The 24778-nt window shown below is 35.0% G+C and overlaps 10 protein-coding genes across 10 annotated transcripts; 7 read left to right on the forward strand and 3 right to left on the reverse strand. All coding sequences in view use genetic code 12, as the record gives it.

Annotated features, from left to right (window-relative positions):
* Nucleotides 1–407: 407 nt before the first annotated feature.
* CTRG_02159 (uncharacterized protein) lies at nt 408–1388 on the forward strand (the record flags this gene model as incomplete). The annotated part of the gene is made up of 1 exon (XM_002547816.1): nt 408–1388. One exon carries the CDS (start codon nt 408–410, stop codon nt 1386–1388), a length of 981 nt encoding a protein of 326 aa, XP_002547862.1.
* CTRG_02160 (leucine-rich repeat domain-containing protein) lies at nt 1342–2379 on the forward strand (the record flags this gene model as incomplete). The annotated part of the gene is made up of 1 exon (XM_002547817.1): nt 1342–2379. The coding sequence occupies one exon, from the start codon at nt 1342–1344 to the stop codon at nt 2377–2379; it is 1038 nt and encodes a 345-aa protein (XP_002547863.1).
* Nucleotides 2380–3154: 775 nt separating this feature from the next.
* CAS4 (Cas4p) lies at nt 3155–11947 on the forward strand (the record flags this gene model as incomplete). The annotated part of the gene is made up of 1 exon (XM_002547818.1): nt 3155–11947. The coding sequence occupies one exon, from the start codon at nt 3155–3157 to the stop codon at nt 11945–11947; it is 8793 nt and encodes a 2930-aa protein (XP_002547864.1).
* A 426-nt stretch (nt 11948–12373) lies between these two features.
* On the forward strand, nt 12374–13435 carry CTRG_02162 (uncharacterized protein; the record flags this gene model as incomplete). The annotated part of the gene is made up of 1 exon (XM_002547819.1): nt 12374–13435. The coding sequence occupies one exon, from the start codon at nt 12374–12376 to the stop codon at nt 13433–13435; it is 1062 nt and encodes a 353-aa protein (XP_002547865.1).
* A 103-nt stretch (nt 13436–13538) lies between these two features.
* CTRG_02163 (phosphatidate phosphatase) lies at nt 13539–15488 on the reverse strand (the record flags this gene model as incomplete). The annotated part of the gene is made up of 1 exon (XM_002547820.1): nt 13539–15488. One exon carries the CDS (start codon nt 15486–15488, stop codon nt 13539–13541), a length of 1950 nt encoding a protein of 649 aa, XP_002547866.1.
* Nucleotides 15489–16325: 837 nt separating this feature from the next.
* On the forward strand, nt 16326–18182 carry BZZ1 (Bzz1p; the record flags this gene model as incomplete). Its single annotated transcript, XM_002547821.1, has 1 exon — nt 16326–18182. The coding sequence occupies one exon, from the start codon at nt 16326–16328 to the stop codon at nt 18180–18182; it is 1857 nt and encodes a 618-aa protein (XP_002547867.1).
* Nucleotides 18183–18454: 272 nt separating this feature from the next.
* On the reverse strand, nt 18455–19015 carry RPS7A (40S ribosomal protein eS7; the record flags this gene model as incomplete). The annotated part of the gene is made up of 1 exon (XM_002547822.1): nt 18455–19015. One exon carries the CDS (start codon nt 19013–19015, stop codon nt 18455–18457), a length of 561 nt encoding a protein of 186 aa, XP_002547868.1.
* A 562-nt stretch (nt 19016–19577) lies between these two features.
* RKI1 (ribose-5-phosphate isomerase) lies at nt 19578–20336 on the forward strand (the record flags this gene model as incomplete). The annotated part of the gene is made up of 1 exon (XM_002547823.1): nt 19578–20336. The coding sequence occupies one exon, from the start codon at nt 19578–19580 to the stop codon at nt 20334–20336; it is 759 nt and encodes a 252-aa protein (XP_002547869.1).
* A 322-nt stretch (nt 20337–20658) lies between these two features.
* ARF3 (Arf3p) lies at nt 20659–21147 on the reverse strand (the record flags this gene model as incomplete). The annotated part of the gene is made up of 1 exon (XM_002547824.1): nt 20659–21147. The coding sequence occupies one exon, from the start codon at nt 21145–21147 to the stop codon at nt 20659–20661; it is 489 nt and encodes a 162-aa protein (XP_002547870.1).
* A 1966-nt stretch (nt 21148–23113) lies between these two features.
* FOX3 (Fox3p) lies at nt 23114–24334 on the forward strand (the record flags this gene model as incomplete). Its single annotated transcript, XM_002547825.1, has 1 exon — nt 23114–24334. One exon carries the CDS (start codon nt 23114–23116, stop codon nt 24332–24334), a length of 1221 nt encoding a protein of 406 aa, XP_002547871.1.
* Nucleotides 24335–24778: the final 444 nt, after the last annotated feature.

Genomic DNA, 24778 nt, shown 5'->3' on the forward strand with positions numbered 1-24778 from the left:
CGCGTCTTTTTTGTTGGAGTAGAATTTTTTTTTTCTTCTTTAATTACATTCTTAACATCGTGGACCCTTCATCGAATTTACTACCATAAGCAACACTCCCCAAAATGGCACAGTTTCGTGACTTGCCAAAAGAGGTAATAAATACCATTGTCAGTTATGTTCCAATTGAAGTTTTTGAAAAACTTTTTGATATTCCTTTCCTAGGAATGTTTGCACAAAAGGAAGTGAACTCAACTGTTGTCATCAGTGATCTATCCAAGTGTGATGAAGAGCCAGTTGTTTATAGTGACCAGAAATTATATGTCAAGAATACTATTGAATATTTAAACCTTTTAAGGTCAGAACCTAATCTTGTTCCTAAAAGAATCATTTTTAAAAACCCCTTTGATGCCCTTGCCCTTGTTTAAATGCTTCCATCTGCAATGGTTAATGTTAAAGCTGAACTTTACTTTGAGACGAACCATTCCAATGCCATAAAACCTGGTTTCTATATTCACGAGTACTTACAAAGACCCTTTTATGTCGATGCCATCCACACAGTTTATGGAAATAACTTTGAACATTATCTTTGTCCGACTTTAACTCAAAATGTGAAATCACTTACTTTATCGGGTACAGATCCAATTGATTTCACAAGCATTTCTCAAGTATTCTTTCCCCATTTGTCTTTCCTTCAAATTGAACAACAATTGGATGCTGAAAAGTTTCGGTCTCTCCCAAGAAATTTGAAAGCATTTGTGGGGAATATGAAAAATACAAATGCATCACAAATGAAATTAGAATTTCCTGAAACTTTAAACAAATTACATTTAAAAGTAGACAGTATGCATGGAGATGTGATGTGTCAATTTGATATTTCCCATTTAACTAAGTTACATGATGCTAGAATTGAACCACTGACAGTCGTGATTGGCTTTAGGGGTGAACATACGCCATTACTAGGATCGTGGAATCTTCCCAATAACTTGCAAAAGTTATGGATTTATTACAATCGAATGATAATTGGAAAATTAGAAACAATTGGTTCTAGTATAACCGAATTGGAAATACATTGTCACTATGAAGGCGATGACAATGATTTCATACAAGACTTGAGTATTCCGGAAAGTGTAAAAGTGTTAGCTATTCCTTCTAGTTTTCTTAGCTACACAGGAAGATCTATAACTTTAAAGTTTTTGAAAGATCATCCCCAACTTCGATATAGAGTGAAATTTCCTGATGGATTGATGAAATTGAAATTAACCGGGAACTCTGACATTCGAAGAACGTTGGTTCTTGATTTTTATGTCCACAAATTTCCAAATCTCGAGGAGCTCATATTATGGTTACCAGGACACGTGAATGCTATTGGAAAGTTCCCCAAAAGAATCAAAAAAATACATGCATAAGAACCATGAAGGGTATGGTATTGGAACGATTGCCACGGCTAAAATTTTCGATATGAACAAATTTCGGGAGTTGGACGGTGTTACTGAGATTGTGTTTGACAATATCCAGAAAAGACGTAGCTTTGATTACGAACTTCCCCAAAGTATTCGCCGCCTTTCGTGCATAGGTAATGACCTTAGAAGTGTTGAGATCGATGCTCCCAAACTTGAGTACTTGAACCTAAGTAAGAATCGGTTGACGCCTTCTTGTTATGGGTCATTGGTCGTTCCACCAGTACTTAAAGAGTTGATACTTTCTGAATGCAATTTCACTGCATTTTCACACCCACTACCAGATAACCTATATCGTTTGGATTTGTCTCATAATTATATTAGTGTTATTCGGAACCTTCCAAACAATCTAAAGGTTTTGAATTGTGATGGTAATCATTTAGGATCCAATGAATCAATTGTGGCATTCCCACCGGGCTTGATTCATCTTAGTTTAAGATCGAATCTTTATCTTACTGCCAAACATATCGATAATCTAAATTTATTACAATGTTATAATTTGAGAGTACTAAATTTATCTTACGTATCATTAGGAAAATTGAATTTGGATTCATTACCAAGAAGTTTACAACAAATGGACCTATCAAATTGTCAGTTATATTCCTTTCATGGAAGCTTTTTACGATTCCAATTTCTTGAAGATATTAACTTAAATAATAACAACCTATCTGGTTACTTTTATAATGCTTTCAATTGTTTTGGTGCGCTATTTGGTAATAATATTCAAGTGGTAAGTGTCTATGGAAATATATTACAACCAATGGAAGTTCAGCTTTTATGGAATGACCTATCTACCAAGTCCAAGTTTAAGAGATTATCTGTAGATAGAGGGTTAGTTCAACAACCAGCAGCAACAGCTTATCCTCCAGTTCTGGCCGTTAATTCAGGTGTGCCTTTGGAGAGCAGTAGACCACAGAAACAACGTAGACTCAATACGTAATCTATAGGATATTCATATTGGCTATAAGTTGTCCCCTTTGAGAATGTACACAATAGTAGATCAATATTCTTATTACAGATCACACTAAAACAATTAAACTTTCTTAGTTACGAGTAATCTTACTGTTGATCATTGCATTTTTGTCACAATTTCCAGTGTCCTCCCCTCTTTTTTTTTTCTTATATTACATTCTGCTTCCATATTCTAACACTAGACCGTATGCCGTGATGGCGTAAGGCGCATATTTAATCGAACGATTCTTCGATACAAAAATAAAACAAAAGCAAAACAACACTACACATGTACATATGGTTTAGATAGCTGGACTATTTTATAATTAATTTTTTTAGCGAGTGCTGCCAATTAGTGTAGGGCAGAACAGGACAGGACAGGACGGGTCGGTACAGGGCGTGTGTCTGTAACTGTGTGTCAAATTTTTTTTTTTTGGTTTTACACGACGCTTGGGAAAAAAAAAATAAAATGTCTTTGTCCCCCTTTTTTTATGACATTACTCCGTGGGATGTAGTAGTAGCACAGTACCGTAGCACCGTAGCACCGTAGTAGGCAATAGGAAAGGGGAGTGTGAGGAAAAACACAACAACAACAATTTTTTTTTTTTTCTTCTTCTCAATATTGACAACCTCAATCTCTTTCACTTTACCAACCTTTTACACGACAATATAACCCACTGCCTCCCTAAGCCAAAACAAAAACTAAAAGACACTCCCAAAAAAATACCAACCTCAAACCATCCTTTATATTCAATTACATAATCATGATTGAGATTCCTGATTTAGACGATTTGTCTCTAAATAACTACTCAGGATTTAGTGGCTTTCAAAACATCTCATTAGAAGAATCAGGGCTTGGTGAACTGCAACAATCTCACATACACGATGATCTGGAAGAACACGAACAACAAGTTCAGGGATATAACCAGGTACAAGATCTGTATCAGGGACAAGAACAAGAACAAGAACAAGGACAAGTACAGGGACAAGACGAGCATATCACTCTTGATCTACAACATTCCATAAATTCAATCCAAAAAGAAGTGTCTCTACATATCAAGGAACCACCACTACAAGATCATTATTTCTCACAGCATCAGATCCCGGACCGACAAACACCAGAACCATCAGAAGAAATAGGCATCACCAAAGATTTATTACCCCCTTCAGCAGTATCAATGCAAGATTCATCTGCAGGCTCAGATATATTAGGAGAAACAATCGCATTATACAATGCACTGGCCAGTAGCACAAACATCATTGCTAGATCAAGATCCCAACTACCTCAAGAAGAGCAGCAACAACAGCAGCAGAGATTACTTGACCCGGTTGCCGAACCATCAACTCAAAATCCTCTAGATCAAGAACCAGAAATGATAAATGCCAGACTTGAGAGAATAGAGAATGAAATAGATTCAAGAATTGAGAATTCAAATTATTTTAAAGGACAAGTACAACCACCTCCACCAGGACAGCCATATAATCATGTCATCCAATCAGGTATTTCACTCGGAACCGAAGATTCACAAAACATTAGTTCTCAACGTATTGATTATGTTCAGACAAAAAACTCATCTTTGGAATTTGACAATGAGACTGACGGAGTAACTTACACCACCAGTGATATACAAGACCAGAATTTTAAACTACAACAACCACCACTTCCTCTAAATGCAACTACTGGAACAACAACAGGAACAAATAGTTTTCAATCTGATTATAACTATGGTCAAGCAGCACATGATCAACTAACTCAATTGGGCAATCCCATTATGCTTAGTTATGATCTGAGACAAGCCACAGCCACTTCATTATCACAACAATTTGCATCACCAGCATCATTACTTCCAACAAGAAACCACGTGGAGCCATCGCCCCAATTGCCGGCACCATTGTCAACTACTTCGCTTCAAAGACTAACTTTAAATAATGGCGAAGAATTTGGTTCCATGAGAAGAGGTTTGGCAACAGATTCAAAAACTTCGGCCGAGTATACTTTACATATTGTATTCACTCAATTTGTTCGTCACGCTGAACGTAAATTAAACTTGTGTCTTGATTATCCCATAAATGAGGAACCTCCTATCCTCGATTTGATCGCCGAAGGCGTAGATCCAGAGTTTGATAAAATTGTTTCTGCATTGGGATACATTGCTCGAAGGAAACCAAAACCAGTGATCGATAGTGTTATGTTTTGGAGGAAATCCAAGAGTGAAGTTGCTACTATGGCTGCATCAGAAGTAGAGAAAGCTTTAGGAATTGCTAAAAGCACGTTGTTGAAAACTTCAAGAGTTTCGAGTGGCTCTCAAATTACACCATCTAGCCCTGGAATAGCCAAGAACGGAAGTGGAAGTGCCAGTAATGCTATATCTGGTGCAAAAAGAAGCTTAAGTCTTATGAGAAAGAAAAGTCTTTCCAGAATAACGCATCGTCGAAACCATTCTTCGACAAGTACGGTTGTGACAAACACAAATGTATCAGAATCCGACAACGAATACTTAAAACAAAAACAATTCTTTGATGGTCAAATCATTCAAGCAAAGGAAACAGCAATTCAGGCAGATCGAAAATCATTGGCATCGATATACATATTGTGTCGAGTATTGATCGAGATTGTTAAACAGACACCCCCTGATACAATGGGCGACGACCTTAGTAGTAAGTTGGAAGAGATTGTTTACACTCAGTTGAAAACCACTGATCCGATAAGTACAAGCCAGTCCTTGGTCCGAGCAGCAAATTGGAATTTGTTTGCCGAACTATTAGGGTTTATGTCTCAAAGACGATTTGTTAGTGTCAATGATAGATTCATTGCTGATTTGGAAAAAGTACCAAAAATTGTTCAACATGAGGAAGAACCAAGGTTATACCTTTTGATCAATGGGATGAGATACCTTAAACTCACTGTTTATCCATTAGAAGAATTTGAAGAATGTGCTGAGTTTATTCAATCCTTGGCGAAATTCTTTGAAGTTGCCACCAATGAAACTGTAATGTATGCATATTGTGAAGTTTTTAATCTGTTATTTTTGCCGATTGCCAATGTCATTACTGCTGAGGCAAATCACCCAACCTGGGTAGAAGCAATTGAGAAAATATACCGCAAAGCAGTGAAACTTTGGAGGCATGCCTCAGGAGCAGGTGCCAGTCCAACATCTATGACACTTCCAAGTGTTAATCAACCAGGAGTTTCCCTGAATAATACATGGGCCCACGCTTTGTCATTAATGACTTCCTCCTTATCAGTATCAAGAAAAGAGTTATTCTCTGAGGTATGGTATCCTGTAATCGAGGAGAATAGTTTTAAATTGAAACCAAAAGTTGAAGTGGAAGATAAAACAGTGTACATTGAAAGTGTTGCCCGATTGACATGGGTATATCTTAACAGATTACCTGATACTTTAAACAACACGATTAAGAGATTAGATTCACTCTTTGAATTGTTATTTTTCCACAGTAATGCCACTAGCAAAAAGCATCAATGGATTGCTCCAGATTTGAATTTGATAATGGCCTTGGTTGAATTGATCCGAATCGTGGGGTATAACCATTTGAATTATACATTGGAACATGTTTTGATAAAACTTTTGAATATGAGTTTTAATGGGAACTCATTGGAAAATTCATTCCCCGAAAAGATAATTGTCGTTATCAAAAGTTATTTAGCAATTTTACAAGACTATGAAATTGGAGATAAACCACTATTCCCAGTTGATGACAACAATTTCTTTGAACAACAAAAAGTTAAGACTGGAGACTTTTTGTACATAGCCAAGAATAGTACTAACCTGGCAAGCCATGATGAAATTTGTCGAACGTTTGCATTATTATTAAGAATACTTGATGGTCAATATGGATCTACATTAAACGGTTCTGACAACAGCAACAATAGCAATTATTTCTCTTTGGGTTCAAATAGATCACAATCGTCATCATCGTTTGGCTTCCATTTCAATTATGACTCGACACCTCAATCAACTAAAGAAATTCAAATGGAGTTATTTGCCACATTAATAGAAGCAATTCCATGGACCATTCTGGCTGATCATCAACTGAATTTGGTTCCATTTAAACAGATTGTTGAAGTTTTAGTTCGAGCGGCTATTCATCCCGATTCAAGAATCTCAAATGCATCGATTAAATCGTTGAAGCGTTTAGCGTCAAGAAAAAATCCAAGTACATTAATGACAATTTATGCAAAGCTTTCGTTCCATTTATCAGACAAAACGGGTCCAACTTATGATACCAGATATTTGTACTCCGATCAATATATCAGATTATTGGAGTTATACACGGAGTTATTAAATTGCTGGTTATCACTGTTCCAAGAAATACAGGAAAAGAAAAACGAAAAAGAAGCTGAAAACACATTGGGTGGATTTGCACCTAATGATCCAAGAGTTTTGAATGATACCGCGTTAAATGATTTATATCAAATCAATCATAACAATGCAGATTTGTCCGATTCAGCACAAACAAAACTGAAAGCTAGTGACGAATTAGAATGGAAAACAATCGTTACTGTTATAGAAGAGATTGAAGGGAATGGGTTGTTTTTCCTTTGTTCACAGGATCCTAAAACTAGACTTTATGGGATCAAAATATTACGATTGGTGGAACAGTTTGATCAAGCAATTTACAATGCCACTGATATGAAGTCTACTACTAATGGAGGTGATTCGGCTTCAGTTTCAAAGCAACACTCTAGGAGCTCATCTAAATTTGTAGCTGATGTTGGAACTCGTTTAATTCATATATTGGAGGATACCGATTTTGTTGAATTGATCAAACCCTATAGAAAAGAGTTGAGTTTACCAGAACGCACTAGATTAGCAAAACTTAAGAATAGAAAAAACATACTAGTTCGTTTAGCAGAATCAGATTATGGTATTGATTCAACTATTTGGTTAAGAATTTATCCCAAAGTGTTGGAAATTTTCTTTGAGAGGTGCCCTATGCCTGTTGCCATGTGTCGTAACATTGTTTGTGTGAGTTTAGTGCAAATGCATGAGTTAATCTTGGAATTTTCTGACAGTTATAAATCATACACATCTTCATTATTTTCAAAATCAGAGGCCAACGTTCCACCTGAAGTTTTGGTTAACCAATGGAAGTCATACTTGATATTTGCATGTTCAACATTAACTGCTACCAATGATCAGAAAATCTCATTTCCGAACCAACCAACACATGGCCGGAAAAAGTCTTTGCAAATGTTTATTCAACATCAAAAAATAACAAGTGCAAAATCAGTTTTCAGGATGGTATTACCTTTATTGAAATCATCACAACCAATGGTGAGAGACTCTGTTATTCTTGGATTGAGCCATATGAATATCAATATATTCAAGAGCTTTTTGGAGAATATCCCTGCTGTCATAGAAGATTGGCCTACCGATCTTAAGAAGAGAAACTTCCAAGATGATAAATTCAAAGCTGAAGTTGTCCATATTTTAGCAAATTTAACAGAAAAGTTCAAACTGCATGAATTGATCTATACCGATAATGCGATAGTTTCAAATTTAGTTATTATTGTTAGAAACGTTAAACAGTTTTTATCTGTTCTGAATGTCCAAACTGATATCGAGTTCCAAAAATTACGTCGTTATTTCTGTGGATTTTTGGAGAATGTTTACTTGGGATTAGAAGAAAAATCTGAATTAGAGACATGGTTACCATTTGAAGCAAGAATTGGGTGCTTCAACTACTTGAAAGAGTGGTGTGGATATGGAGATTGTAATTCTGTTACTGAAGATAGGTATAATACAATAATCAATCGAATCAAGGACGAAAAAGATTTTACTACTGCAGTGGCCATTTTAGAGTTGGAAAGAAAGAAGCTTCGATACTCTGCATTGTGCTGTATGTCAGTGTTATGCTCAGGTGAAGTAGAGAAAAGAATCGAGATTCCAGGAGGTGGTAAAGTAGTCGTTGTTTCTTTTGATATTCCAGGGTTGATGAACTGGATTCAAGCATTGTTGGAGTCAGAAATGGACAAAATTCAGGATATCGGGAAGAATGCATTGAAAAATGTTATTGAGAATAACTTCACCACTACCGAGGTAATAAGTACAGTGATTAGAAGATGTTATATTTCACAAACATTAACTGAGAGTTATTTCTGCACTTTTGTTGATATATTTATGGAGAAGGACAACAGTGAGGGTGTTCCAGATGATCTTTTATGTGTTGCTGCCTGTTTGGCAGCTAATGAAAACTTTGAAGTGAGACGCGCAGCAATCAAGTTGATGAAATATTTGGAAAAGAAAGATTTAGGAACAGACAGGTTGGAGAGATTTTCAGAAGCTGTTTGTAGCAAGAGTCCTGTTGTTTATCGAAAGGCATTATTTGATCTTTCAAATGATATTCAAGAAATTAATCCTACCAAACTTTATGTCAGAATTAGCCATTTGACACATTTCTTTAGTTTAGCTTCTAATTCTACCAAAAAGGACATTTTGACATTGTTATTACCCATGGTTTCAAAAGTGATATTGAATTATGACCATCCATTACCAGAAGAGGAGCCATCACCTCAACAACAACCATCACATGATAATACTTTGGAGAAATCATTTGATAGTTCATCATTAATGGTGTTGAACAATCTATTTGAAATCACAGTAAAGTTTGGTAGCAAAATGTCTAACGAAATTGAGGTGTTATGGATATCATTAGGTACGAATGGTCAAAATTTTGATAAAATCATCGAGTTTTTGTTACAAGGCTGTTTAAAGATGAAGAATCCGTCTTTTGTACAACATGCAAGACAAATAATCAACTATTTAGCATTTTCAAGAACAGATCCATCCTATGTTATTGATAAATTTATTCACAATTTGCAACCTCGATTAATGGTTCCACCACAGTTCAATATGATCCCCCATACCAAGACAACCAGTATCAGTGAACCAGAAATCTTCCCTTATGTCTGTGACTTAAAAGATGTTGTCCCTTCAAATGAGAAGGATGCTATTTTTTCTTTAGGACAGTTATCAATGGTATTTTTGGTTGATTTAGTCACTGTCAAGAATGATCTTATGATTGAGAAGCTTCCAGTGTTATTGCACATCTCAATATCTTTATTAGATCATTATTTGCAAATTGTTCAGGAGCAAGCAGGCACATTGTTGATCCATTTGATTCATGCTTTAGCGCGAGAAGATCCAAAGGCAAATGAAACTATTGAGTTAATTCGTGAAAACGATCATATCAAATATCTTTGGGTTTATGATGATTTGAATAATGATAAAAAGGGAGCAAGAACCCCGAAGAATATGGATTCTTTAATTAGAAGTGTTTTGAAGATTTTTTCAACTATTGTTCCAAGTATTCAAGAAGATTGGAGTAGAGTATCATTGCATTGGGCTACTACCTGTGCAGTCAGACACATTGCTTGTCGTTCGTTCCAAATATTTAGATCGTTATTGTCGTTCCTAGATCAAGAAATGTTGAAGGATATGTTGCACCGTTTATCGAATACAATCTCGGATGAAACAGTTGATATCCAAGGGTTTGCTATGCAAATTTTAATGACTTTGAATGCCATCACGGCCGAGTTGAATTCTGATAAGTTAATTGACTATCCGCAGTTATTCTGGTCTGGCGTTGCATGTTTGAGTACAATTCATGAACAAGAATTTATTGAAGTCTTGTCTACTTTAAACAAATTCATTTCTAAGATTGATTTGGATGCTCCAGATACCGTTTCATGTTTGATTTCAACTTTTCCTCCTAAATGGGAAGGTAAATTCGAAGGATTACAACAGGTTATTTTAGTTGGTTTAAGATCTGCTACTTCATGGGAACCAACATTGAAGTTTTTGGACAAGTTGATTGTACTCAAGGATAGCAAGATTATAGGAATGGGTGACTCGAGAATTTTGACAGCATTATTGGCTAATATGCCTAGATTTTTACACATTTTAGATGAAGGCAGTAATATTACACCAGATATAGAAAATACCGCGATGGCAATAAGTAAACTTGCTGAGAATAGTGGTAAGAGTTCACTAGCTAAAGTGTTGATTTCGTTTGCAAAGAAACGGTTTAGATCACAACTGGACTTTTTGGATCAAACTATTTATTGTATCAAAAATTCATTTTTCCCAGAATATGAAGCCCAAACTTTGGTATTACTTTTGGGATTGTTGTCAAATAAGATTCCTTGGGTTAAACAAGAAACTTTGAATTTATTGGGATTGGTTTTCCCATTAGTTGATCTTCAACGTGATGAATTTGTTGGTGTTGGTGCAGATTTAATATCTCCGTTATTGAGGTTGTTACTTACTGATTATGCTGAACGTGCATTGCAAGTGTTGGACCAAGCAGAAATTATTTCCGGTTCTCAATTAGATAAGGATATTTTAAGAATGAGTTTGGGTAACACTTCCATGAAGAAGGAATACGAGAATACAGCTACATTGTTTGGTATTCCAGATGAGAGTGGTTGGTCAATTCCAATGCCTGCAGTGACAGCTGCAACCACCAGAAATAATGTCCATGCAGTATTTTCAACTTGTACCGTGACTGATATTGTTGACGATGAGAATGAAGATATCAAGGATACTGATAGAGAAATTCAATTTCATCTGGAAGATTATTATGGTACAAACAACCATAATCAAGATAATTTTGTCGACACTGTTTCTGTGAATGTTGGAGAGGAACCTGAAGCATCATTGAGTAATGTTTGGGCTGCATTAGACGATTTCGATTCTTTCTTTACCAAAGAATCTGAACAAAATGGTGCTGGTCTCGTTGTTGTTCCTAATAGAGCAGCTATGCGTGCTAGTCTCCATCACAATCAAGTCCCACATCACCATGGTCATAGTGCCTCTGTTGATACTAGATACAGTAATTCGAGCAATACATTAATGCAAATGGAATCTGCTCCAAATGTTTATGACAAGAAGGTATCGGTGATTTTAAACAGAAGTTTGGCAAGAACTGCCTCCAACACATCATTTAGAGCAAATTTGGCAGATTCTATTGGAAGTACGCAAGTTGTACACCAACACCCAAATAGTAAGAGATCTTATATCCCATTCAGAAGTAGTAAACATGTGAAGAATAGTACTAGCAACATGACAACTCCAGTCATGCCATTATCTCCAGGATTTGAGCCAAGAGATGCTTTACAGACTCCATCAAGTTTCCAATCACAAGGAATAATGGGAACACCCACATCGACGACAATTAACAGTGATGGTACATTCAATGCATTAAACAGCGCAAGTGATGATACCAATTTGACTAGACTTGAAGGGTTATTAGGAACCAAAAAGAGATCTAAGAAGTCAATGACTAATAGATCAACTTCTCCAGTTAATACCATGAATTCAGCTACATCACCAGAATTAAGGGCATATAATAATTTTAGAAATTCCCATGTATCAATTATAACTTCTCCGAAACATTCAGTATCTATGGGTTTGAATTCACCAGCACAAATATCATCAAATAATGCTAATATTAATTCTGCAAATACAGCTACACCAGGTGGCCATGCTACAAACAAGGACAAGAAGAGAATATCACAAAAATTCCGTCAATAGGTTTATAGATAACAGAGACAATAAAAGAGTCTTTTTTATATTATGTATAAAGTTGGTGATTTGTTAATACGGCTTTTCTTTTTTTTTTTTTTTCTGATTTTTATGTTCCAAAATAGTCGTGTACAATGGAAATTATTGTAACCAGTTGTTTAAGTCATGTACTTTGTTAGTAGTTAGGGTATTGTAATATGTTCAATGGAATAACGAATCGAATTGTTATAGAAGGATATTATCCAGCTGGTTCGAAATATATGTTGATAGCTTCATTTGTTGGAAACATAAGTTTTCCTCATCGAGTCACGTGTATAAGATGATCTCTCACGACAATTTAACAAAAAGAAAGAAAAAAATTTTTTTTTTTTTCATCAGAATTGTTAAAGCCAACTAATAGAAGTCAGTGATTGAAAGCAATTTTAATTTCAAGAGATGCCACCAAAGAAGAAAGGAAATCAACCATCTGATAAAGCAAAAGCTAAATCTAAGGCCAAATCAGCTGAAGATAAAACTTTTGGTTTAAAAAATAAGAATAAATCTAAGAAAGTTCAACAACATATTAATCAAATTAAAGCTAGTGTAGATGGTGGATTAGCTAAAAAGAAAGAAGCAGAAGCTAAAAGAAAAGCAGAAGAAAAGAAAGCTCAAGAAGAAGCTAAAAGAGAAGCAGCAGCTTTATTTGGTATTCAACAACAAAAAGTTCCATTTGGAGTTGATCCAAAATCTATTCTTTGTGAATTTTTCAAGAATGGTGTTTGTACTAAAGGAAACAAATGTAAATTTAGTCATGATCCAAATGTTGGTAGAAAAGTTGCTAAAAAGGATTTATATACTGATAGTAGAGAAGAAGAAAAAGAAAATGATACTATGGATAATTGGGATGAAGAAAAATTAAGAAAAGTTATTTTATCCAAACATGGTAATCCAAAAACTACAACTGATATAGTTTGTAAATATTTCATTGATGCTGTTGAAAATGGGAAATATGGTTGGTTTTGGGTTTGTCCAAATGGAGGTAATGAATGTAAATATAGACATTCTTTACCACCTGGTTTTGTTTTGAAAACTAAAGAACAAAAGAAATTAGAAAGACTAGCGGCTGAAAATGAACCAAAGATTACATTGGAAGAATTCCTTGAATTGGAAAGAAGTAAATTAGATAAGAGTAAATTTACTCCAATTACTGTTGAAAGTTTTGCCAAATGGAAAAAAGAACAAATTGACAAGAAAGCAAACCAAAAGAAGGAAAATGAAAAGAGTGGTAAAAGAATTCTTACTGGTAGAGAAGTCATTTTGGAAAAATTCTCTGATAAATATTACACTGAAGAAGATGATGGTGAAACTTGGGATTTGTCTCAATTCAAGAAAGATTTACCAGAAACTTCTGATGAAGTTATTAAAGATTATGGTGATGGTTCAAATGCTCAAGAATTCTATCAACAAGATGATGAGAAGACAAGTCTAGATGCCAATAAATCCGAAGTTACAGCTTAAATATATAAAAGGTTAAGAACTATGTATAGGATTTGAATAATATTAACGATCTTATATATACATACGAAACAAATAACAACTAAAGCAAATAATTATTATATCTCTATTTCTTACGAAGTTCATCTAACTCAATAGTACTATTTTTGAAAAAATCAGTTTCGTTATCTTTAAAGATAATTATCTTCGTGTTAGTTCCTTCTAAGGTACGGATGGCAGTTATTATCCTTCTTATCCAATTAGCACCTTTCTTATCCATTTCTTCGAGGTCGTAAAATCCTGGGGAATTACAAATACTATCCAACTCACTCTCACTTGATTGGGAAGAATGCAATTCTGGGGTGGTTGCATACCGTCTTGGGGGCAATGGAGGCAAATCATCACTCATAGAGTTACCATCAGAAGCAATGTTAGAAGATGATGGTGGTAGTGGTGCGGGCGGTCTAGATTTTCGTACCAGTGGTTCCAGCAGAATCAGTAATTGCAGCAGCAGCAGTTGTGAATTTGAATGACGTGGTTGAGATGATTCCAAAACAGAATCTGTATAACTCTTTGTGATTGGATGGATATTTGTTTGCAGAGCTGTTCTTCTTGGAATTGGAGGTGGGGGTGGAATCTTTCTTCCTATTTGTTGACCCTTCAAACTAGTTGGTTTTCTTGGAACAATTGGTGCTGGTTTTTTCACCACGGTATCCTCAGACAAGTCAATCAAGTCGTCCATTTCTTCATCTAGTTGCTTAGGAGGTGGTTTTCGTTTTGGAGAGGAATGTATCTTTGGAGTAACGGGTATTTCCTTCTTGGTGGTGGTAAGCAATCGTATCAATTCATTGTAAATTTTACGATCATCAATATCAGAAAATGAGTCTTCCACATATCTGATGTTAATGGACAATACTTGGTTAGGAAAAGTTTTTGCAATGTCAACATATGCTTCCAAGTCGTACTCTCCTGAATCACCAACACATACAAATTTCTTGTCAGGGAAATCTTGGAGGATTTTATGCAATGATCTTTTCTTTCTAGATTGAGACGGTTCCAACAATGAAGCTATAATATTACCAGAGTATCTTTTCAAATGAACAGAACCAGGCGGTAATTCAGCAAAGTGGAAGTATTGCTTGATGGTGTCAAATAATTGCCATGGCGAGTTTGATACATAAAAGAAGTTCACATCTTCATCCTTGTAGATATCACCATACCATTGTGTGACTTCTGGAATTGCCCACAGGCCCACTTCGTTGGTTAATAGATTTCGCAATAGGATCATTTTTTCACCGATGACACCTGTTAATTTAATTGTATCATCAATATCACTTATCACCCCAATACCATCGTTAGGATAAATCATGATATCTTGAAATGTGAACACCGTTTCCATCATTCCAGATGCTACCTGTACTACTGAAGGTTTATAAGGAACCTCAATTGTAGTTTCAAAATGACCATATCCATCAGTATATATCGTTTGTTTGACAAGTTCTTCAACACTTTTCTCCGACCCCACAGTAACGACCAATTCTGTGTTCGGTATCGACTTGGCAAAGAAACTAGACAATCTTTCCTTCATCACATCATCGGGGTTTAATGATCCATTAGATCCCTGTGAACTTTGACTGGATTCTACTGACATTATAGATTCTGTATCTGAGTTTGATGAATCTGGATTGAAAACTTCCTGTTTCATACTACTATCATTTTCCAAATTCGTAAGTTGTGCCTGTGTAGTTTCCCTTTGTCTCATTATTTGCTTGATAACTGAAAATACCACTCTATTCTTTCTATTCATTACTCCTGGGGTGAAAACCCATCCTTGTACATCCACATAGTATTTATCATCTTGCTTTCTGGTATAAGAGGGGAACAATTGGATAGTCGTATCCTTCGGTAGTATAACCCTCCCATAATCATCGTAAACTTCTGGATTAGAAAAAGCTCGTGTTGCACCTGTAGCTAATGAGCTCACTGATCCTGTTATTTTTGGTATATAATTATCTCTAGTACTTCTAGCAATTCCTAATAACCGTTGGCGTCTTGACAATGGTTGATTATCTGTCATCTCGTTATTATAAAAATTTATTCTGTTTTTCTTTCTTCTATTTCTTGACAACAATCCTGTCCTTGTTGTAGGATGGATACTTTTCCCCAAGGCCTTGTATTCTCTATAGATATCAAGTAGTAATCTAACTTTTGATCTTTTGTAGGGATATTGCTTAATATGTTTCTTCTTGAAAAGAAAGAACCGTCTGTTTTGTAAACCTGAAGCAAGTTTAATGAATGATTGTTTAACACTGCCCACTTTGAATAGATTGTTGAATGTTTGGTTATATAATAAAGAACAATTTCAACTGCTAAAAAAAAGAAAAAGGAAAGCAAGGGGGGTTTTGTTTGTAAGAAAAATTTCGGCGGTAATGATATTCTCGCCCGTTCGTTTCAAACAAGACTTGATCTGATGATGATGATGGGTGGTAAAGGTATACAATTCCTAGAAACAAGAGATCTATCTGGTTAAAGGAAGAAAATGTTAGAGGATATAGTTCCAATTAAATAACCATGACGTAAGAAATGGTTAATTTTTATACGACAGGGAAACAAAACAAAGCGATGCAACATCAGTCGCCTTCCCTGGCAGCAGCGGGAGTTTTTCACGTCGAGGTGTCCCCCACCTCACCTCGGAGAACACAACAACTCACTACCGTACCATGACCGCACCACCACCACGCGGAAAAACAACCACTTTCAGTTTCACCTACCCCTATTGCTGATCTGAAATTTCGACCGCCAGCGATTCAACCACAGTGATTTTTTCTTCTCTCTCTCTCTCTCGATTAATTCTAAATCACTGCCTAGTTACCCATATCAACAAAAGAATCACACGTTGACCAACAAAGACAATATGTCCTTGGAAACACTATCAATCGGTAACGAATTAAAGGATTCCTATAAACAAACTTCCAAATGGTTAAACAATGGTATCAACTGGTTACAAGATATCAATGAATTTTATCAAGAGAGATCAGCTTTGGAAAAAGAATACCTGACCAAACTAAAAGAATTAACCAAGAAATATTTCGATAAGAAAGCAAAATTATCTGCTAGTTTATCAGTTGGTGATGAACCAGCTATCACTCCGGGATCATTGGAAAACGCTTCCTTGGTGCTTTGGACTGATTTGTTGACACAAACTGAAGCTATTGCTGATGAAAAAACAACCTTATCAAGAGAATTCCAAACTAAAATTGCCGATAATATGACTAGTTTGAAAATTAAATGTGAAAGAGTATCACATCAAGTGGATATGATTAATGAATATTTGGTTCTGGAGAAACAAAAAGTAGAAGATGATGTTAACAAATCCAAAAAGGCGTATGATGCATTATGTCAAAATACCGAATCAGCCAGAGATAAGAACCAAAAAGCCCCAAGTGAAAAACATCAAAGAAGATTAGATGATAAACAAGTGGCTATGAACAATGGTAAGAATGAGTACTTGATCAAGATCAGTGTGGCAAACAGACTTAAGGACAAGTATTTTTATCAAGATATACCAGAACTTTTAGATTACATGCAAGAATTGAATGAAGATAGAGTAGCCATAATGAATAAATTATTGAAGAATGCATCGATTATAGAACGTAATTCTTTGGATAGAGTCAAAGAGAAATTACATTTGATTGACGAAACTATCGAACAAAACAAACCAAAATTGGATGTGGCTATGTTTATTAAACACAATTCTGTTGATTGGAAAGAACCTCAAGATTTCTATTTTATTCCATGCAGTTTCTGGCATGATGACGAAAGTTTAGTTATCAAGGAACCAGAATTGACTGAATTGAAAAAGAAACTTAGTATTGCTTCTAATGAGTACTACAAATACGAACAAAGTTGTCTTGATGTGAAACAAAAACTAGAAGAAAGTACCACTAAAAGAAAACAAGATACTGAAGAAATTACATTAAAATTTGATGCTGGATTGCAAGGATCATTGGCTATTTTAGATAAATTCATGAAGGAAGACACAAACAGAGTTAAAAATGAAGTTGAAATTGAGATTATCCAAAACTTTGCTGGTGATAAGGATTTAAGTTATGTTCCACCTGTGCAGCAAAAGAAATCAAGATTTGGATTCTTAACTGGTGGTGGTAGTCGTAAGAGATCCGACTCAAATGCAACCCTGGATGCATCGTCTGAAGTACATTCCTTGAATCAGGTTAAAACCAGTACTTCATTGCACAGTGGTATGTTTGATTTACGTCGTAACAAGAGTACAAAGAGTAGTCTTGCGGACAATGGTTCTGGAAATGGACCTAGTGCCAGTGGATCAATTGAAGGTAAAGCACTTTATGATTATGCTGCAACTGGATCAGATGAAGCAACTATGTCTGCTGGTGATCAATTTATCGTTTTAGAAGAAGATGATGGATCTGGATGGACATTGATTAAAGGGTACCAAGGTCAAGGTTTGGTGCCTACTTCGTATATTGAAATCACCAGTCGACCTGTGGTACAACAGCAAGAACCACAGGGTAAAAAGAAAGGTCCAGCTGTTGCACCTAGACGTGGAGCTAAGAAAGTGCAACATTTAGAAGCATTATATGATTATATGGCAGATGGTGATGATGAATTGACTATCCATGCAGGTGATCGTATTATCTTGATCCAGGATGATACTGATGGTAGTGGATGGACAGAAGGTGAACTTAACGGTCAAACTGGTGTGTTCCCTACGAGTTATGTGAAAAAGATCTAATAAATAGTTCAAGCAATATGCGTGAGCTTATCGATAATAAATATTCTTCATCATCAAAATCATCAATCTGAAATGTATATATTATTTTCAAAGTTAGCGGATGTTCATTTTTGCAATAAAAAACTAATATACATATTAATATAAAATTAAACAAGAATCTTCTTCTAAAAAAAAAAGGAACGACAACATTGGCAGAACCCAACATCCAGGGATTAACTAATCATTATTATCATTTCACCTTTTTTTTTCAATCGTGCATTAATTTAATTAATTTAATGGTTTTCACCTGGGATTTCAAAAACAACTTGTTTACCAGTCAATTTGGTGTACAATTGTTGGAAAGAGTCCAATTTGTAGTCAACAGCGGTGGAGTCCTTAGAGTCCAACAAGACTTTTTGGATTTTGTTACCACCAACCAAGTATCTAACTCTCTTACCGATGATTTCGGTTGGGAAGACCAAATCTTCCAAGATTTTATCGTGAACAGCAGTCAAAGTTCTTGATCTTGGTCTCTTTTGTTGTTTTCTAGCTTTTCTAGCTGGTTTTGGCAAGATTCTTCTTTCAGCTAAGAAAACGACATGTCTGTCTGGGAATTTCTTTTCCAATTCTCTAGTCAATCTAGTTTGGACTTTTCTGTAAGCAGCCAATGATGGTGGTGGGACGAAAACAGCTAAAGCTTTTTTACCACCAGCAACATCAATTTCTTTAATAGATTTGAATTGCAATGGTCTCAATTCAGCTTTTAAGTCAGCTTGAGATTCCAAATCAATGAAAGCTTGGGCAACTTTTAATTCCAATTCAGTTGGGTTTTCAGACAAGATCTTAGAAGACATGATGGATGGCTCTGTACTAGGTTATTAAAGTCTATACTATCAAGAAAAGAAACTCCCCTCTAAAGTATACTATTGTGAGAATACAATTTTCATTAGAAAAAAACGAGCACTTTTTGCAGGTTACATGATGCGAAACTGTAAAAAGTATTTTGTTAGGTGCGAAGCTGAAAAAAATTATCTGTGTTACAAAATTCTCAAGTCATCAGAAAAAACTGTGTGAGACTGCAGGGAAAATAAACATCAGGTGCGAGAGGGTTATAGCCCTAACATGTTTTTTTTTTTAATTATCAATTTCCGAGACCCGGAGGTTTTTACCATTTCCGATGAGTAAACTCTAAATTTTTTTTTGATGCGCCTATTGTGCGTGGGTCCCCCCACGAAAACCGACGATGAAAGAAGAAGAAGAAAAAAAAAAATTACTAATTTTGTAATAATATTCAATACGGGCAGGGGGAAACTCGATTTCGGTGGGATACACAAGGTTAAAAAAAATATTCAAATATAATTTGACTAATTTGTCTTTCGTTCTTGATTTTTTATTTTTTTATTTCTATTTTATTTTATGATAAAATCCTTTGTTAGACAATTATCAAGAACATCACCACGTTTAACCATGTCATCATCCGTTGAATCAGCCAAAAAATTAGCTGCTTATAGAGCAGTTGATGAAAACTTCCCACCAAAAGCTAAAGTCATTGGTATTGGATCAGGATCTACTGTCATTTATGTTGCCGAAAGAATCGGACAATTAGAAAATAAAGATTCTTTTATTTGTATCCCAACTGGATTCCAATCTAAACAATTGATCATTGACAATGGATTGAATTTAGGAGCTATTGAACAATATCCTGAGTTGGATATTGCTTTTGATGGTGCTGATGAAGTTGACCCACAATTGAATTTAATCAAAGGAGGTGGTGCTTGTTTATTCCAAGAGAAATTAGTTGCTTCTGCTGCTAAAAAGTTTATTGTTGTTGCTGATTATAGAAAAGAAAGTAAGAAATTGGGTGAAAGTTGGAGACAAGGTGTACCGATTGAAATTGTTCCAAACTCATATGCTAAAGTTACCAAACAATTATACGACATGGGTGCCAAAAAAGTAGATTTAAGACAAGGTGGTAAGGCTAAAGCTGGACCAGTAATTACCGATAACAACAACTTTTTATTGGATGCGGATTTCGGGGAAATTGAAGACCCCGAAGAATTACACAAACAAATCAAATTACTTGTCGGTGTGGTGGAAACTGGTTTATTCACCGATATGGCTGATAAGTCCTATTTTGGTGAAGAAGATGGTAGTGTTGTTGTCTGGGGTCAATAAATTTTAGGTATAGATTTTTTTTATCTTTAAAGTAATGCAAAACTAGGTTGATTTTTTGATTTTTTTTTTTTCAATGTAAGTAACTTAATATATATTCCTTGTGCTTGTACTAATAATACATTATATATGTGGATCTTTTTATGTCTTCGTAAAAAAAAATATAGAAATAAAAAAAAAGGAAAAGTTGGTTTCTAGAATTGAATAGACGGATCAATGGTAAGTTTCCGAATTGGGTATGGTGAATGTATGTGAAAATCTCTGGTCTTGATATCTGGTTGCGAAAAAATAAAAAAATTCATGTTAAATTAAACCTCTGTTTGCTTTACTTGGAGTGAGATGAGATCCAATTCAAAGTTTCAACTAAACCAGTACCGTCAATAGCAATAGTTGGGATAACAGACCAAGTATGTTCTCCAGTTAATTTATTCAACTCGAATTTTTCAATCAATTCCTTTGGTTTGACAGCACCATCAACATCTTGTTTATTGGCCAAAACAACCAACAAACAATTAGCTAATTCCTTATCAGTTATAATTCTAAATAATTCTTGTTTGGATTCTTCTAATCTATCAACATCCAGGGAATCAACAACATAGATCAATGCATTTGTACCAGTGAAATAATGTCTCCATAAAGGTCTAATTCTTTCTTGACCACCACAATCCCATACTGCAAATGAAACATTCTTGTGTTTAACAGTTTCAACGTTAAAACCAACTGTTGGTACTGTTTTGGATGTTTTACCCAACTTTAATTTGTACAATATGGTTGTTTTACCGGCATTATCTAAACCCAACATTAATATTCTCATTTCGCGGTTCTTAAACAATTTTGACTATTTTAATAAGTGTTAGTAACTTGATACTTTATATCTTTGATAGATATTATCGTTAGTGTATTGCAGACATACCATTAATGATCCCATTTTTGATGTGTTGTTTCTAGTGTGTGTGTACAAGTGGCAGGTGGAAAATAATTAAAAATAAATAGATGAAAGTAGATGCAATTAGTTAAGGATCAGAACCTCTTTGATATGAATGAACTAAAAGGTAAAGAGCGTAGATGAGTTGGAGAAATATGAAGAAAAAGAAGAATGATTTCAATAGTTAAAAAAAAAAGACGAAAAGTTTTTGTTGGTTTTATAAAATCAAAAATCAAAAAAAAAAAAAGATAACTCGTGTCTGAAAGTCTCGTGTGTTTTTTTTTTTCAGTGCGCGTGTATGCGGTGGGAGTTTTCTTTGAAGTGTATGAGTAAGTGGATTGTAATACTAAGGGTTGGCGACGAGACAAATGTAAAGAAGAAGAAGAAGAAAGGGAAAAAAATTTTTTTATCACTTTTTTGTAATTGACGAAAAGGATTGGAATGTTAACCACAAAGATGAAACAATTATATATGTAACTTTTTGTAATCTTAATTCACCATTGGTTAATACAGAAAGAATGTTTTGAATCAGGTTCGTAATCAATCCAATGAATGTGTGTCCTTAAAACTCTAATAATTGCGAAGGATTGTATTCAAGAGAGTAAAACAGTACGAAATTAATATGTAATGCTAACTGACAAGTTTGGCAGTTAGGTACGCCAATTTATAGTTGACAAACATTTGTAAGAACAATGGGCTAACTTTAATCACAAAAGGTACAGTATTCAATTCGCTAATGCTAATTAGTTTTTTTTATGGGTGTTTGTTCTGATTTTCCTCCCCTATATTATTGATTAAATGCTCAATTTTAGTTCAAGAAAAACAATGGATGTCGTGAACTTCTGTGGCTGCGAGTGTTTTGTTGGAAATATAAAAGAATTTAACATGCCACGTAGTGAATTATTCATTCTCTAAGTTGTTCATTTTTTATATCCCATAACAACTGAAGCAATACCTAATGCGAAGTACTCAGGGTTAACTAAAAAAAAATTTAACAGAACAGATTGGGCTTTTTTTTGACGTGCATCACAAACGTGTCTGAAATCAAAACAATGACGCGTGTCACGTGATTTGGAGAATACAATTATACTTTTGATTTGATAAATAATACAAGCATTGGATAATAATGATAAATCCCAATATGGAATTACGGTGGGAACTAGTGGTTTTCAGGTGTCAAAAGAAAATACGTTCGAAATATTGTCTGAATCAAGTTTTGTAACCATATGCTATAGACTTCCTAATTTAGTATGTTATTGTGTCCACCATTTCCATTACTTAAAGAATTGTTTTTCACAAGCGGTTTTCAAATTGATTATCCGTTTTTTCAATTTTTTTTTTTTTTTTTTGCACTTCGATTTTGTGGAGATGGTAAAAAAAAATCAGTGCGATAGTGGGACCTCGGCTTGCGATTATCACCAAAAACAAAAATAAAATCAGATTCCAGGGAAAGATGTAACACCAAAGTCAATATTGTGCTTAGTGATTGACAATTGTTGAAGATATGTGATAATACTAACCACTTGACATTCATGTATAATCAATACAGTAACTTAGAATACTTTGGATAGGTGTTGTTTTTTCTTCCGTGGGCAATTATTCATTATCTCCTGCATAGATCACCCCTCCACCCATGGTTCTTTTTTTTTTTTGTTTCTTTCGCCCTCCTCTCTCGCTTTAGTTTCCCCATAATTTCAGAAGATAATTATACAACCTATATTTTCAAATTACTTATAAATTAACTTCAATTTCCCCCAGATAATTGTTCAATTTTATTTATAATTCTTCTTTTTTTCAGTTCTTTTTACTTATATATATATATATATATTTATTATTTATTCAGTCATTATAAATCATGTCGGCCAAGAGTAAAATTTCCCAAAAATCTCCAGATGATGTTGTCGTTGTTGCAGCATATAGAACTGCCCAAACCAAAGGTGGTAAAGGTGGATTAAGAAATGCTGGATCGGATTTTCTTTTATATGCATTAACCAAAGAATTCTTGAAAAAGACTGGTGTTGATCCAAAGATTATCCAAGATGCTGCCATTGGTAATGTCTTGAATAGAAGATCTGGTGATTTTGAACATAGAGGTGCTTTATTAGCAGCCGGTATCCCACATACCACTCCATTTATTGCAGTCAATAGACAATGTTCTTCAGGTTTGATGGCCATTTCTCAAATTGCAAACAAGATTAAAACTGGTGAAATCGAATGTGGTTTGGCTGGTGGTGCCGAAAGTATGACCAAGAACTATGGTCCTGATGCTTTGGTTCAAATTGATCCAGCTTATGCTGAAAATCCAGAATTCATCAAGAATGGTATTCCTATGGGTCTTACCAATGAAAACGTCTGTGCTAAATTCAACGTTCCAAGAGATGCTCAAGATCAATTTGCTGCTGAATCTTACCAAAAAGCCGAAAAGGCTCAAAAAGAAGGCAAATTCGATGATGAAATCTTACCAATTGAAGTTTACCAAGAAGAAGATAATGACGATGATGAAGATGAAGATGCTGAACCAAAGGAAGTTTTAGTTACTATCAGTAAAGATGATGGTATTAGAGGTGGTGTTACAAAAGAAAAATTAGCCAAGATTAAACCAGCATTCAAAGATGATGGTGTCTCCACTGCTGGTAACTCTTCTCAAGTTTCCGATGGTGCTGCTTTGGTATTATTGATGAAACGTTCTTTTGCTGAACAACACGGTTTCAAACCATTGGCCAAATATGTCTCTTGTGCTATTGCTGGTGTTCCACCTGAAATCATGGGTATTGGTCCAGCTGTTGCTATTCCAAAAGTATTGAAACAAAATGGTTTGACTGTTGATGATGTTGATGTCTATGAAATCAATGAAGCCTTTGCTGGTCAATGTTTGTACTCCATTGAAAGTTGTAACATTGATAGATCTAAAGTTAATATCAATGGTGGTGCCATTGCCTTGGGTCATCCATTGGGTGTTACTGGTGCTCGTCAATATGCTACTATCTTGAGATTGTTGAAACCAGGTCAAGTTGGTCTTACTTCTATGTGTATCGGTACTGGTATGGGTGCTGCTTCTGTTTTAGTTAGAGAATAGATTTGTTTAGGTGCAGGACGCGCAACATGAAATATAATATAAAATGCAAAGAATACATACAGCTGTTTTGATAAACTTCTTATTTAATGGGGGATGTGTAGAGTCAACTTGGTTGTGTCTAGTTTGATAGTGAAGATTTTCGTAAACAATTCGTCTGAAATCTTGAGCAGAAAAAAATAATTGAATATGTCAATTTAAACAGATCAAAACATTCACATGTCTACCAATGCAATTGATAACTTTTTAATAAGTTGAAACTAGTCATGATATCAATATAAACTGTTTTATACCCAAAACATTAGTAACCACTATGTTTATCAAATCAGTAACGCAAAGATCTGTCTCGGCCGACCCGACACCTCTGGACGAGTGTTATCTCGCATTTTGTCATCAAGCGAAACAACAGAAAAATTTTCCACCACGATCTACGAATCTTCCATAGAC

Source organism: Candida tropicalis, assembly GCF_000006335.3.
Source record: "Candida tropicalis MYA-3404 genomic scaffold supercont3.3, whole genome shotgun sequence".
Lineage (NCBI taxonomy): Eukaryota > Fungi > Ascomycota > Pichiomycetes > Serinales > Debaryomycetaceae > Candida > Candida tropicalis.